Source organism: Talpa occidentalis, unplaced genomic scaffold (assembly GCF_014898055.3).
Source record: "Talpa occidentalis isolate TD23 unplaced genomic scaffold, MPIMG_talOcc4v2.1 talOcc4.8, whole genome shotgun sequence".
Lineage (NCBI taxonomy): Eukaryota > Metazoa > Chordata > Mammalia > Eulipotyphla > Talpidae > Talpa > Talpa occidentalis.
Window position 1 is genome coordinate 96655528 of NW_023605194.1, and position 15551 is coordinate 96671078.

Genomic DNA, 15551 nt, shown 5'->3' on the forward strand with positions numbered 1-15551 from the left:
TCGATAAATACAATTCTGCATTTGGTAGTTTGAGGCAATACATTTTTTCTGTTATCTTGACATTAAGCTAATTGACTGAATCCAAGCATGCAACAACATTCTGATTGACTAGGATTATAATCAACTTAGTCCTAACTTGATTACTGCCAAACCTGGTGAGCTAAAACATGCCAATTTACTTCTTTTTTTAACCTAAGGCAAATTCTCATCTCTGGTTGTATGATATACTTGTCTTTACCCCTTCCCAGTAGGGTGGAGCACCGCCCCCATGTGCCAAGTGTGTAGAGGTAAGCTTAGTTGTTGTCATAAGAGTAGTAATAACTACAATTTGTTGAGTTCTGTCAAAGGTACTCAGCACTCCACATACACGATTTCATTTAATTCTCAAAACCACATCATGTAATAAGTACTGTAATTGCTGCTTTCTATGAAAATGAGACTTGGTGTGACTAGTATACAAAACTAGGATACAAAATAATTAAAAGACAATTATATCAAAGAGTCTGTGGTTAGTTAGCAAGAAAAGACCAATTTGAGTAAAGCAGTTATTGAAAAATAGTGTGCATACTGAAGCACAATACTGTATGGAGCAGATTATTTGTCCTATAGAGTAGAGAGACTAGACAAGGAAATTCAACCATATTGGAGATTCTTCACTTGCTTGTTTCATATATAGCCCTAATTTAGTGGTCCAATTTCTCTAACCTCTAAAATTGGTTTTCCTCCTGTATTTTATAATGTGTGTTAGACAGAATAATGGCTCCTCATCAAGGATGCCCTATTCCTCAACCTTACATGGCAAAAGAGACTTGCAGATAGCACTAACTTAAGGATCCCGTTAAGGACTGAATTATATCCCTCCCCCACCATTCATTTGTAGCAGTCCTAACTCCCACTGCCTCAGAATATGACTGTATTTGGAGATATATAAGGCCTTGAAATTGATAATTAAGTGAAAAGGAGGTCATTTGAGTGGGTCTTAGATTTGACTGGCGTCCTAATAAAAAGTTAAGATTGACACATAGAGGAGAGACAGACACCAGACACATGCACACAGAGTTGACCTGGTGAAGACACAAGGAGTGGGCAGACATCTTCCAGCCAAGGGGAGTAGCCTCGGAAGAAATAAAGCCTGCTGACACCTGGAACTGCGAGAAAATTAAAATCTGTTGCGTAAGTGGCCAAGCTGCTTTTTGTGATTTTTGTTGTGGCGGAAAACTAAAATAGATGATAAAATGGCAAGATGGTCCTGGATTGTGGGCAGGAATGGCAGGGTCTTACAAGAAGATAGCACAAGGGTCAGAGTGAGACAAGGAAATGTGAGGTAGAGCAGAGGTGAGACAACAGAGAAGATGTTATGCTGCTGGCTTAGCAACAAGGTGGCCTCTGGAAACTGGAAAAGACAAGGAAATAGCTTCTCCACTAGAGCTTCCAGAAGGAATGCAGGAATCCTTCCAGGACTGATTTTAGACTTTTGACCTCCAGAAGAATCAATTAATTAATGTGTGTTCTTTTCAGCCACCAAGTTTGTGGCAATTTGTCAAAGCGACCTTTGGAAACAATGGCAGGGGATTACATCACTGCCCACCAACTCCCTCGGGGCTTTTCTATGGCAGTCCTAGCCTCTCCTCCCCCACCTATCTTAATTTACACCAGCCTTCAATTTCATCCGGATTAGTGTAATATCTTCCAGATGTATGTCCTTGCTGCCAGTAGTCTTCACCTTCTAAATTATTCTGCTCCTTTCGGTCACTGTGTTTTTCTAAAAATGTTCATAAAGATTTCAATCCACAGCCTCTAATCATCTATAAAATAAATGCAAATGTCCTGAGCCTGGGTTGCTTGTCCCCACCTTGTCAGCCTTGGCTATATGCTTCCTATCCCTGCGACATCTATTCCTTTCTCCCACCTGGACTGTGTGTCCCCCCTTCTGTGCTATGTGACCATCTATCCTGGGCGCTAGACTGTCCCCCAAGCAGGGGCTGCAAGTCCCCGCTTATTCTCATCACTTTCAATTCTTCTGACACTCTATGCCTGGGGTGGCTTTTCTCCCTTGTCCACCTAGACAGTTTCCACTGACACAACCAGACTCCCCTCAGGGACCTCTTCCTGTAGAAATCTGTCCTTGAGGCTCTCCCACCCTTATCACCAGTTAGTTTAGTTGCTCAGTCGTCATCTCCCATGACGTTCTTTTTTTTTTTTTTCCCTAAAGAGGCATGTATTTTATTCATTTATTTGTTTGTTTGTTTGTTTGTTTGTTTATACATGCACTGGGTACAGTCAGAAGCGCAGGAAGGTGAGAGAATTCACCAGAGCCAGAGTGGGGAGCAGAGCAGGCAGAAGGACCGAAGTACACTGCTGAGGGAAGCAGTGGACGGCAGGAGAGGTTTGCGCACCATGTGGGACCCTCCTCTGGTGGCCGGGGAGCAGCCGGGGATCGAACCGGCGCCGCAGAGGCCGCGGGCAGCTTCGCAACCCAGAGCTCAACCGCTGCGCCACCGGGGAGGCCCCCATGACGTTCTTTATCCCCAGCTTTGCTGGACAACACAGCCCCACGGCTCCCGGGTGAGAACTATGTCTTTACTTGTCATTAGCTTTGTTCATCCAAGCCGAGATTGTATCTGTCATATAACTCCTGTGTCCAGCACAGAACCTGACATTTAAGAGATCAGTGCTGAAATTTTAAGGGAAAAGGTGGAACTTCATTTGTTCATCCATGCAACAAATATTGATTGGGCACTCACTGTCCATAAAATACTATGGGATATACAAATATGTATGACATTTACTATCAGCCACTCGGAGATTTAAGTTGAATCAGAGTGTCCAGATATTATTGAAATGACCAGCAGGTGGTAGTACCAAACTAGACCACAAATACTGAATTTCTGGGACTGACTGAAAGCACTTATATGTGGGAAAAAATGGACAAGATTTGGAGAAATGCAGATTTGCTAGGACCAGGTCATGGGAGTACATGGGAGGTTGGCAGACCCAAAGCAGAGGCTTTCATTACTGTGAAATGCATGAGATCATCAATAAACATGTCGTGGTTTGATGGGACCATGAACATGCCCTTATTCTAGAAGGCACAGGGGATGTCACTCTCAGGTGTTCCCCAGGAGGCATCAAATTTCCAAGGTTATTTGAGTATGACAGAAGAAAAGGACCAGGTAGAGTAATGGGAGGCAGCAGAAAACATAACAAATTGCATTAAATGAGTCACAGTGGCTTAAGGAAGAATTTTCATTATTAGGCATTCAGTTCCTAATAATTTTATGTAATCCAAATCCAGAAACTGATTGCTATCATGACTAATGCCGGATACATGTTATTTCTTTTCAAGGTCAAATTTTGCTCAGGAAAAATGAGAAACAATTATGTTCCTTGACCCTATCTGATAAAACAGAAGCCAAAGCAAAATTATACAAATGAAAATAAGGGTGAGTCAGAGCACTTTATCCCATAAATAACAAAAAAAAAAAGAAAGAATTAAGGATGACTTGTCTCCAGGCAACCTATATAAATACAGTCACATAACCCTGATGTTAGTATATAAAATAGATGATCAAGAGATTCACTTGAAATTATTCATGACTCTCACTTTTCTGTTTTAATACATTTAAAAAGCTTCTTCTTTGCCATTCAACCCATTGTAAACCTTCCCTGAAGACTGTGGGCCAAGCTGTTTCTTCTGCCAAGATTCCAATGCTTATTATTGGATCTCTCAGAGTAGATTTAGTTTAAAATGTTTGACATCTACAAAACTATGAATACATAATGATTAAAATATTTTCTTTTGAATTTAGATGTATATGGCTGGATATATGAGTAAATATATGACAATAAATTAATGTAGAGTACACATTAAAATCTCCCCAAAACAAAATCAAACGTGCATGTATGCATGAATGTTAGAGACCAGATAAAGTAAAGATAAGTGATTAGGAATACTGTCTGTAGATCACAGATTAGAATGAACTACATAGAAAATTAATTTAGGATTAAAAACTAGCAAAGAGAAGTACTTCAAATGTTTCCATTTTTATTGCCTTCAATAAAGTCACATACCAAGAAAAAATGCTCACCCGAAATTTTATTAAAAAAATTTATTTTTGATAAATAGGAAAAAGGCAGCAAAAGAACATATATGTCCTGGGTGTTTTTACCATGACCTAACAGTTAAACAATTGGCTTTTAAATGAAAGTTCAAGGTAAAGTGCGAGGTCTTAGAGGACTGTTGACACCATGGTGATCATCATCCTCCCTGTAGAGTCCTACACTGATAGAATCCCATCTCAGCTTCATCACTTCCTAGCTGTGTGTGATCCTTGGCCTCTCTGTGCCTGAGTGCTCAAAATGGAGCTAACAACAGTGGCAGTGGTGATGGCTAAGTGAGATAATCCAGTGACGTCTTGACAAGTGCTTGGCACCTAGTGAGCACTTAGTATTAGTTACAGCTATCGACATTACTACTATCTGCCTTCATTTTTTTTTTTTTCATGCTATTTGAGTCTGGATTTTTTCTCCTACTAATGGACTTTTTTTTCATGTTAGCAGTGTCAGTACATCCAAGTTCTGATCCTGCCTGTACCACTTACCAGAGATTTTCTGGACAATCTCTTCATTAGTCTCACCAACTGAAAAGTAGGAATAATAATCTCTTTTATTCTGTCTACCTCCAGTGCACAGGGCACTTGAGATAATATAGTTTTGCTTTATTTTGCTTTTTTGATGTAAAGCATTGCTCACACATAAAATCTGATGGTGACAATAATGGTGATAATGGCTTTGGGATTCAGGGAACTATTAATGGTAAAGGAACACAGTATTCAGGTCTGACGAGGACCGGTTACTACCAATAAACACAGAGAAGAGCAGATAGGAAAAAAGGGAGAGAGATAAAATTTTCCCGAGTAAACTTTCCTGATCTATTGTCATTATTATTACAATAATAATCATTTTTATTTTTTCCTAAAGAGGAAAATGAAAGTCAAATACTTGTCTGAAACTCAGATCACGTGGAATACAGTGCTGCATTCCTTCTAAGATAACAAATCACATATTACTTTACAAAGCATATATTTATATATTACATATATTTCTTTTCAAGCCAGGGTATGGTATATTTTAAAAATCTCATCTATATTTAAATTACAGAGAAAAAGCTAGAGGGCAATACTTTAAGTATTGTTTCTCTGCATTTTGTAAATTCCTGCACTAAGTATGTATTAATTTTAACCCCCAAAAAAGTGAGTAAAAATAGTCTAAACTATATGATGTTCTTGACAATCTAAATGAAAAGAGAGAGAGGTATGACAGTGAGCCCATCTTCAGAGGATTATGAAATAATACTGCTTTTGAGAACCCAGTCTTGGACAGTGAGATTTAATTATTAAGTGGGGCTTCTTTCTGACTTTGTTTTATGTCCCTGGATTTAGCTCTCTTCAAAAATTTGTTCCAAAGATAATAGATCATTGATCTGCTCTAGTTTTACAAAGCTCATTTTAATTAAGAGTTTCTAATAAAAGAATTGTCTCTTGCTAAGTCAGGCCTTGGTAAGTTTGGGATAAAATATGCTATAAATATTGCATGGCTGCACTGGTGCAAAGTTATGTGCAATGCAGGGTTTAAAAAATGCAAGTGTATTTCATCAAGATCTGCCGCTTTACAGGTAAAGCTGGAATGTCCAGCTAAAAACATGCTGAAAATTAATATAGCAGTATTGCTTAACTTGCAGCTGCTGAACTTTATTTTAGGAAGGCTCTCTTAAACACTTCTTTAAAATTGTAGCCTTCTCTGGCTTTCACAGAACTGATTCACCGCAGTAGGGTGAAGGAATTACACAGCAAAAAAATCAGCAAGCTATGTTAAAACTGATAGCTAACTCTTTCCCCCATAAAACATGAAATTTCCAGATACAGAATTTCAAAACTGATTATGCCAATATAAAGACATGAGATTTTTTTTAGTATTTTAAAAACTTCAATTAACTTTTCATGAAAATATTCATTGACAAAAATATAAAGCAATATTCAATGAATAAAATATTTGGCAAGGCAAATAAACACCATTTCACTTAATGTTAGAAAAAGGACACTTATTTAGATGGATTTACTTTAATTAAAAACAATGGGAATATATTCATCTCAATTTTCCTGACAAGAAACAGCCTTTCTCCCTTGAGTATATCTTCATTTTGCTTTCAACATCTAAAATTGAAAAGGCTAAAAATCAAGGCTGCTTTTAAAGTTTGACATTCCAAGGCTCAAATAGAAATACACAGCTTTCAGTCCTGGGGGACTCAGTCCTTAGCTTCTTACATCAACACCCCTTTAAATAGTTAGCAAAGATAATTTATAAATAATTATGCATCATTAGCTCCAAACTTAGATCCCAGGCAAAAGGATCAAGTTCAAGACGTCACAACAGGTTGGGAGAAAATACAGATCATCTAAGTTTGGATATACTCATCTCATTTACCAACAGTATCTTCCACGAGAGCATCTTGCTTGGTGCCCAGTTCCCACATCACATTCTCACTGCATTTTTGTATATCAAAAGGAGTATTCTTTAAAAGAAGAAATGTAAGAAAATGCCTGACTCCTTATTTTTTCTAACCTTATTTTTTTCACCCAGTGAATAAAATCTTTATGCAAAGGGTATTTTCTCATTATTATTAGATAAACAAACACTAGCTATCTTTTAATTACAAAGTTAATGCTTGCACTTTACCTACTAAAGAAACACACTGTGCTCTATATTTCCCTGCAAAATGGCTCAAAACATACTCTATCTTATGACACAACAATCCAAAGATAATTTCACTTAAAATGCCTTACATCTGAATTATATGTTAACCTTCTTATTTAGAATAAATTACAGTAGTATCATAATCAAACACAGCAGTACTATAAATTCAGTTAAGTGTTCATACTTATTTTCTCTCTCGTTAGCATTTTCAGAAGACTCCATAGCCTTAATGTCATTAGGGTAAAAATGCAAAACCTTATGTATCTTTCTATAAAAACTATGAGGATAACAAATGTTCTTCAAAAATACCAAAAAGGAAAAGTAAAAGTTATAGCTTTTTTTAAAAAAGTTTTTATACTGAATTCATTGATGAGCATAACCTTCAAGTCACCTTCAGGAAGAGTGATTAAAGTAAAAATTTTAATATAAAACATTTTGCTAAATGTGAACTGGACCAACCATTTCTTAAGCCATGGGAACTTTTCTCCTTAATAAGATGACTGTTATAATTATCTGCATTATCAAATCGTGCCTTGACTAAACGATACTTTCTGACAATTGTAGATACAGTTGTAGGCTATAGGTACTAAAGGGATTTTGCCTGAGTAATTGGACATTATTTTGTTTGTCTGCAACCCTTTCCTCCTTTTGTAAGCAGCTGGAAACTTAACAATTTCTGAGCTGGCTTAGATACAAGGCAAAACAGGTTAATTGTAAAGTTAGACATGTGTTTCCTTGTAAATGTCTCTCTGCAGAGTCATTTCATTTTCAAAGCTCTGAACAACACGAACAGCAGCAGCCTGCCTGTTAGCCATGTGTTCCCTGTGCAGAAAGTGCTTTCAGTGCATGCGCAACATGAAATTAGTAAGGTTTTTTTTTTTCTTAGTAAAAGTAGAAAGCAATAAGTACCTAAGGCATAATTACTGCAAAATAAGTATTTGGCCTTATCTGATGACATCTTGCAGAGGGCAACCCAGAGGTTGGCAATACTGTACAGAAAACAAGGAGTCTTCTTCCAGTTTGCCTTCTTCCACTTAAAGCCAGAAAATCCAGTTTTTATAATATTCAGAAGTTGGTCCCCTCACTCTGTTATTTGTCTCTCCCAAAAGCTGGAGAAAATGTCTCCCCTTGCCTGAGAGGTAGCCTGTCACTCAGCAAAGTAGAACATCCTTCCCCCACCAGCCTGCACTGCTGCAGTTTCCCTTTACTGAACCAAAAGTAACTCCCTAAATTAACCCCTTCCATTATAAAGTACAAATGGCCAAGAGATCTTATAAAGAAAAAGAAAAACCTCTAAAATCTTTTTTTTCTGATTACTGATAGATATGACCTCATCATTGAATAAAACCAGGACTAGAGAAATCATACTGTGAGAAGATATTTAAGTGCAGAGTCTACTTTTCACAAGCCATAGCAAGTCTACTTTCCTGGGCCATAGCAAGCACATGCAATCACTTGTGTCTGTGGGCCTGGGAAGCACTGTCATTAGTCCTGTGTTCTGGTCTTCACTTTGCCTTGCTGTGTTCTGAACTTTTTTTTAACCCTGAATTACGCTGAAAGTATTATGCAAAATTAAGGATGATTTTACTAGTTAGCAATGCACCAAACAGCAGGAAGTCTGTGTAGATTTTTGTTTAAAGAAACATGTTTAAAGATATGGAAAATCATTTCCAAATCCTTCATTACAGTCTAAATGGGTAAATATATTTAAATGAAGGGGGGAAATAGTTTTATTCAAGGTTGTGGTGAACCTGTTAGATAACTTTTATATTAATTTTAAATTAATTCAAGGTCTTTTCAATCACTGCAGATACATATCGGGAGTACTAAAAAGGAAGATGACAAGGCAATTGCTTGTGCTCAAACTTATCATAAATTATATTTCCCTGGATTTTCCTTCCCCACAGATTTCATATTCCCCTTTTCAAGGAATAGTTGACCTTCAAAATCACAGGCCCGTGCTTCTTGATTTCTCACATTCATAATCTGTTAGAAAACTCAAACTAGGCTACAATTATATTCTTTCTGTTAACTTACTTCAATGAATTTCAGCTGTTTTCAAAATCTGCACTCTGTTCATTGTGCCAACCCTGCATTGCAGAGAAATCTTAGCGTTCGATTCCAGCGTGGGTCCATCCAACATTCACTACAGAAAGCCTTTAACTGTATTTTCTTGAGAAGAGGAGGATGGAAACCCCCCCCTCCGCCGCCAACTGGACCGACCGAGCCGAGTGAAAAGACCCCCTGGCAGCTGAATCTTGGGACACGCGGGCCAGGGAGCTGTCCTTGGTGCTGCCGGCGCCATCGCGCGCACCAGCGCCTTACCTTCGCCCCCGTGGAAGCTGCAGCGGTTCCCCAAGCGTTAAGAAGAATGTAGCGCCACATCCCACTTTTAATACAAATAACTACCCGGGCCCATTCTTTCATCCCCTTCCTGAAGCCTGCAGGCCGACCGTTCCTCAAAGTCTATTCTAAGTCAACTCCCCTGCGCTCATCTGGGATGCTTAAGACAAGATGTGGGGGAAGGGGAGAGAGGCTCGGAAAGGGGGAGGGGGAGAAGAAAAAAGGGGGAGAGGTAGCAGGAAAAGCGGAGAAAGAAGGGATAGGGAGAAAAAAGACCCAGGAGGAAGGGGCTCAGAGAAAGGGGTCGAGCGAGGGAGACACAAGAAGGGCATTAAGTGGGAGATGTCAAAAAGAGGGGGAAGTGCTTAAGCAGAGAAAGAGTCAAGAAAAAAGTAACGGTGAAAGAGGACAAGAAGAGAAATCCACAAGATAAAAAACGCAGAGGCCTCAGAAGAGCAAGGGTGCCGGGAGGGTGCGGAGAAAAGCTGCCCGCGCGTCTGCAAAGTGACTAGACAAAGGAAGGGCGTCGGGCGGATATTCGCACCGAGTGTGCAAAATGCAAACCGAAGGTGAAGAGAAATGAAAAAGGGGCTTGAGGGGCGACAAGTGGTCTGGGACCCAAAGGAGGGCTGGGGGAGGGGCAGGGACTGGGGCAGCACAGTCCGGGTCCGGCGCGGCGTGGGACCACGTGGAACAGGCGCTGAATCACTGCTGGGCCGTCTGCACCCCACCACCCCCATCCCCCGGCCCGGGGCCCGCAGTCCCCGCCTCCTCGGCCGCCGCCCCCACGGGGCGGGGCCCTGGCCCGGGACCAGCCGCCGCGGCTATAAATGGGCTGCGGCGAGGCCAGCTGAACGCTGTGACAGCCATACACCCCGAGGCCTCCAAGATGAGCTACACATTAGACTCGCTGGGCAACCCGTCCGCCTACCGGCGGGTCACCGAGACCCGCTCGAGCTTCAGCCGGGTCAGCGGCTCCCCGTCCAGCGGCTTCCGCTCGCAGTCCTGGTCCCGCAGCTCGCCCAGCACCGTGTCCTCCTCCTACAAGCGCAGCGCGCTCGGCCCTCGCCTCGCCTACAGTTCGGCTATGCTCAGCTCCGCCGAGAGCAGCCTCGACTTCAGCCAGTCCTCGTCCCTGCTCAACGGCGGCTCGGGCCCGGGCGGCGACTACAAGCTGTCCCGCTCCAACGAGAAGGAGCAGCTGCAGGGGCTGAACGACCGCTTCGCGGGCTACATCGAGAAAGTGCACTACTTGGAGCAGCAGAACAAGGAGATCGAGGCGGAGATCCAGGCGCTGCGGCAGAAGCAGGCATCGCAGGCTCAGCTGAGCGACGCGTACGACCAGGAGATCCGCGAGCTGCGCACCACGCTCGAGATGGTGAACCACGAGAAGGCTCAGGTGCAGCTAGACTCCGACCACCTGGAGGAAGACATCCACCGGCTCAAGGAGCGCTTCGAGGAGGAGGCACGGCTGCGGGACGACACCGAGGCGGCCATCCGCGCGCTGCGCAAAGACATCGAGGAGGCGTCTATGGTCAAGGTGGAGCTGGACAAGAAGGTGCAGTCGCTGCAGGATGAAGTGGCCTTCCTGCGGAGCAATCACGAGGAAGAGGTGGCCGATCTGCTGGCCCAGATCCAGGCGTCGCACATCACGGTGGAGCGCAAAGACTACCTGAAGACAGATATCTCGTCGGCGCTGAAAGAGATTCGCTCCCAGCTCGAGTGCCACTCCGACCAGAACATGCACCAGGCCGAAGAGTGGTTTAAGTGCCGCTACGCCAAGCTCACAGAGGCGGCCGAGCAGAACAAGGAGGCCATCCGCTCCGCCAAGGAAGAGATCGCAGAGTACCGGCGCCAGTTGCAGTCCAAGAGCATCGAGCTCGAGTCAGTGCGCGGCACCAAGGAGTCCCTGGAGCGGCAGCTCAGCGACATCGAGGAGCGCCACAACCACGACCTCAGTAGCTACCAGGTAGGAACGGCGGCTGCGCGGCCAGGCTGCGCCAGCGCCAGCGCCGCGCGCCCCCGACACCCTCGCGCGCGCCCCGGCGTCCACTCCGCGGCGCTCCCTGGTGGCCACTTGCCAAAGCGCGCGCGAGCCGCGGACCCAAGCCCCGGGCGCTACGGCACCCTAGTCGCTCCCGGCTTCTTCCACGCAGCATCTCCAGCCTCCAGCTCCCAAGTCCTACGGGCCCTTTTTCAAAAAATATGGTCCTTGCCTGGGAAGTTCTAGTTTTGCACGCTTGCATGTTGCAAGTCGGAGGTATACATTTAGGGAGTTGATAAAGCAGCAACTTTAGGATTGTAGGTGAAGAAAAGCATGTATTCGCAACTTTTCAGGCGGTGATGGAAAGAATCCTCAAAAGAGGCTTCAGCCCCAACGGGAAGGGCCAGGTCACCCTGAGGCTTACCCGAGCATGTATGTCTCCTGATGAGACGTGATTTCGACCGCTGGTCTCCGTGCATCGTGTGTCTAAGAAAAGTCCTATTGTCTTACTGATCATGTTTGTTTACTTGAGAGTCCTTTACGTTTTTTTTTTTTAAGGGGTGGGGAGGTGGGGGGAACTGGGAGCGATGGCCCTTAGGTTTGCGGAGCTGGAGAGAGTCTGGAGGGGGGTGGTGCATGGTCTGTGAAATTAGCTGCTGTTTGGAAGGTGATTCTGTGGGGACTCTGCGTCTGTTTCAGGACACCATCCAGCAACTGGAAAATGAGCTTCGGGGGACAAAGTGGGAAATGGCTCGTCATTTGCGAGAATACCAGGATCTCCTCAACGTCAAGATGGCTCTGGATATTGAAATTGCTGCGTACAGGTAGGGTGCTCACTGCGGACCCGGACCCGGGCAAGATACAAACCGCACTGCAGAGGCGCTTCTGACAGAACCTTCACCACTAAAGTTAAAGTCACGGTTCGCAGCAGCCTTTCACCAGTGCCTGGTTTTTTAATTAATCAAAAAAAAAAAAAAAAAAAAAACCTTCCCCAAATTGCAAATGTGGTATTACCACTTTCTATACAGCCTTAAAAGGACACACATTAATTGAAATAAAGTGTTTTGAATTAGGGGAGTGCCAATTAATTCCAATGCTGTAGTTAAACCTTCCCCCCCACCCAGTGACAATTGTTTTCCAAATGGTTGAAGACAACAGAGTTTTAGTTTTGAAAATTTCATCTAGTGGTTTCAGCTTTTCAACTTTATACTGTCAAGGACAAACACCAGGACATTTAATTTCTCTGTTTGTTTTGCAGCTTGCTATTGCCATCATCTGGCTGAGAATAGATGCAGATTAATAAATTATATATAGATAGAATTGTTTTAGAGCTAGTATGTGTTTTATATTATATAATCCATTGTATGATATGTACATATATCTAGACCTAAAGACTTCCAACTATAGATTTAAAAATGCAGTAAGAGAAAGAAGAGATTATAGTTGTACTAGCTGATGGCACCAAGCTACGATTAAGCTCACAGAAGAAAATTCTTAACTAAACAGTTTTTCTACTACTACAGTTTTCCTACTATAAAGTCATTATAATATTACAAGAATAAATTGCCCTCACAGAAATATGTCTTTTCAGGAAGCTGAATGATATTAAATAGACAATTTTTGATTAACTTGATACATCTATATTAGCACCTAGCTAAGATATAAATATATCTGGCCTACTTTCTAGTATATGCTAAATAGTTTCATAAAAAAAATTTGAACACTACAAAGAAATTTAGTATGCATCCTAAAAGTCCAAATGTTCAAAAAGGTCACCGAAATGGTTTTTGGCCACTAGGGATCTTGTCAGCATATTCCTATTGCAACAGTGAGTGCCGCAGGGCTGAGACTTGGTGGCTGGGTGTGGTCAGTGGACTCTTGGGTTTCCGTAGTTACAGTAGCGGGTGACTGGCTACTGGTCCTCCAGAATGCACCTCTGTCGCTGAATATTCTACAACAGGCCAGTGAAATGATCGCAGGTATTGGCTTGGTGGAATATTTTATTTATGTGATTCTGTTTATTCAAAGGTACCTACTTCATTACCCATCCAGAGGGAGGCCAGGGAGACCCAATGAAGTTTTAATTATGTTTTGTCTTCTTTGATTCTCTATTTAGAAAACTCCTGGAGGGTGAAGAGACCAGATTTAGTACATTTTCAGGAAGCATCACTGGGCCCCTGTATACACACCGACAGCCCTCAGTCACAATATCCAGTAAGATTCAGAAAACCAAGGTAGAGGCTCCTAAGCTAAAGGTCCAACACAAGTTTGTGGAGGAAATCATAGAAGAAACCAAAGTAGAAGATGAGAAGTCAGAAATGGAAGATGCCCTGGCCGCCATCGCCGAGGAGCTGGCCGTCTCCATGAAGGCGGAGACACAGGAAGAGGAGGGAGAAGGAAAAGAAGAGGAAGAAGAAGCTGAAGAAGACATTGTAGCTGCCAAAAAGTCTCCTGTGAAAGCTGCAGCACCTGAAGAAGCAGAAAAGGAGGAGGAAGGTCAAGAGGGAGAAGAGGAGGAGGAAGAAGAAGATGAAGGTGCAAAGTCAGACCAAGCGGAAGAAGGAGGATCCGAGAAGGAAGGTTCTAGCGAAAAAGAGGAAGGTGAGCAGGAAGAAGAAGGAGAAACAGAGGCTGAAGGTGAAGGAGAGGAAACTGAAGCTAAGGAAGAAAAGAAAAGAGAGGCAAAGAGTGGAGAAGTGAGTCCCAAGGAGGAGCTGGTGGCAGAAACCAAGGTGGAAAAGCCGGAGAAAGTCAAGTCGCCGGTGGCCAAATCTCCAGAGGCCAAATCTCCAGAGGCCAAATCTCCAGTGGCCAAATCTCCAGAGGCCAAATCTCCAGTGGCCAAATCTCCAGTGGCCAAATCTCCAGTGGCCAAATCTCCAGTGGCCAAATCACCGGTGGAAGAGGCTAAGCCAAAAGCAGAAGCTGCAGCTGGGAAAGGCGAGCAGAGAGAAGAAGAGAAAGTGGAGGAAGCAAAGAAAGAAGCCAAGGAAGTTCGCAAAGAAGAGAAGGAGGAGAAGAAGGAGGAGAAGCCAAAAGATGCGGCCGAGAAGAAGAAAGCAGAGTCCCCGTTAAAGGAGGTTGTGCAGGAGACGGTCACTGTCACCAAGTCAGTAAAGGTGAGCTTGGAGAAGGACGCCAAGGAGGAGGAGAAGCCGCAGCAGCAGGAGAAAGAGAAGGAGAAGGCAGAAGAGGAAGGAGGGAGTGAGGAGGAAGGCAGCGATCAAGGGTCCAGGGATTCCACGAAGGAAGACATAGCGGTTAATGGGGAGGTGGAAGGCAAAGAGGAGGATGAGCAGGAGACGAAGGAGAAGGGCAGTGGGGGAGAAGAGGAGAAAGGGGTCATCACCAACGGGCTAGACTTGAGCCCAGCAGATGAGAAGAAAGGGGATGACAGAAGTGAGGATAAAGTGGTGGTGACCAAAAAGGTAGAAAAAATCACCAGCGAGGGGGGAGATGGTGCTACCAAATACATCACTAAATCTGTAACCGTCACTCAAAAGGTCGAAGAGCATGAAGAGACCTTTGAGGAGAAGCTAGTGTCTACTAAAAAGGTAGAGAAGGTCACTTCGCACGCCATAGTAAAGGAAGTCACACAGAGTGACTAATACTTGAGTCCATTGCAAAAGGTTAAGCCATATGACAATTTCAAAATGCATGTGATTGACAGCTTCAAAACAGAACGGGTTCTCCCATGGGGGCTCCAGACATTGTATTTTACTTTGTGCAATATGAGGGAAATGCATGCAAGCTCAGGGTGCTCTCTCCTCAGTCTTTGGGGGATTCAAATGCATGATATTGTATGTACCTGGGGAATTGATCGATTTCCTAAACTGTTGGAAGGGGGGCACTCAGGAGGGATGTCTTGAGATGTATTATGCAAAGAACCAACTGAGCCAAAAATAATAAATGAAACACAGAACTCTCTTAGCCTTAAGAAAGCTATATATGAATAATTATGTTTACCTCACTGGTGCATTAAAAATGGACTTTTGTTCATGGGAGAACCTCGTTGACATGCACAGTTTGCAAACTTTCATTGATCGATGTTAAACGTCACAGCAGTATTTGCTCAATAAAGGTCATAACGGAAATATAGCCGATTGCTTGGTGTTATGTGATTTTAAAGTGAAATCTCCACTACCTGGACTTTTCTTTCTATAGAGGTGATTATTAGGGGGCTGCGGAGGGGTAGTCTGATGACCTGCATCTTTATCACTCTTTTCTTGAGAGTAATGACTTGGAAAATATAACCACCAAGATAATTTTCAGCTGTCAAAAATCTTTACTTAGCCCAAACTTCAACCCCCAATTTTTAATTAAATATTTGAAATAAAATGAAATTATCATATAAAAAAGTAAAATTGGTGGGATAGATATCTTTGATCTTCAGGTGTTTGATCACAAACCAGAGCTCTGAGAATCTCAAGGTGAGAAGATAATAAAGGAGTGATAACTTGTTCCTGGGAGT

At 43.0% G+C, this 15551-nt stretch overlaps 1 protein-coding gene across 2 annotated transcripts; it reads left to right on the forward strand.

The window, feature by feature from the left end:
- Positions 1-9952: 9952 nt before the first annotated feature.
- Positions 9953-15178, forward strand: NEFM (neurofilament medium chain). 2 transcript variants are annotated; one of them, XM_037496055.2, is made up of 3 exons: positions 9953-11065; positions 11780-11904; positions 13197-15178. In XM_037496055.2, the coding sequence occupies exons 1-3, from the start codon at positions 9986-9988 to the stop codon at positions 14686-14688; spliced, it is 2697 nt and encodes an 898-aa protein (XP_037351952.1). In that variant the 5' UTR covers positions 9953-9985; the 3' UTR covers positions 14689-15178. The 2 variants fall into 2 exon arrangements, with proteins under 2 accessions (XP_037351952.1, XP_054546404.1); XM_054690429.1 differs by lacking the exon at positions 9953-11065 and adding an exon at positions 11346-11356.
- The last annotated feature ends 373 nt before the right edge of the window (positions 15179-15551 follow it).

What these genes read in the sequence shown, in the direction of transcription:
- NEFM (XM_037496055.2), top strand. Translation starts at nt 9,986, where the DNA reads ATGAGCTACACATTAGACTCGCTGGGCAACCCGTCCGCCTACCGGCGG. An exon ending in ACGACCTCAGTAGCTACCAG is followed by an intron (nt 11,066 to 11,779) that starts GTAGGAACGGCG and finishes CGTCTGTTTCAG; the next exon opens with GACACCATCCAGCAACTGGA. An exon ending in ATTGAAATTGCTGCGTACAG is followed by an intron (nt 11,905 to 13,196) that starts GTAGGGTGCTCA and finishes TTCTCTATTTAG; the next exon opens with AAAACTCCTGGAGGGTGAAG.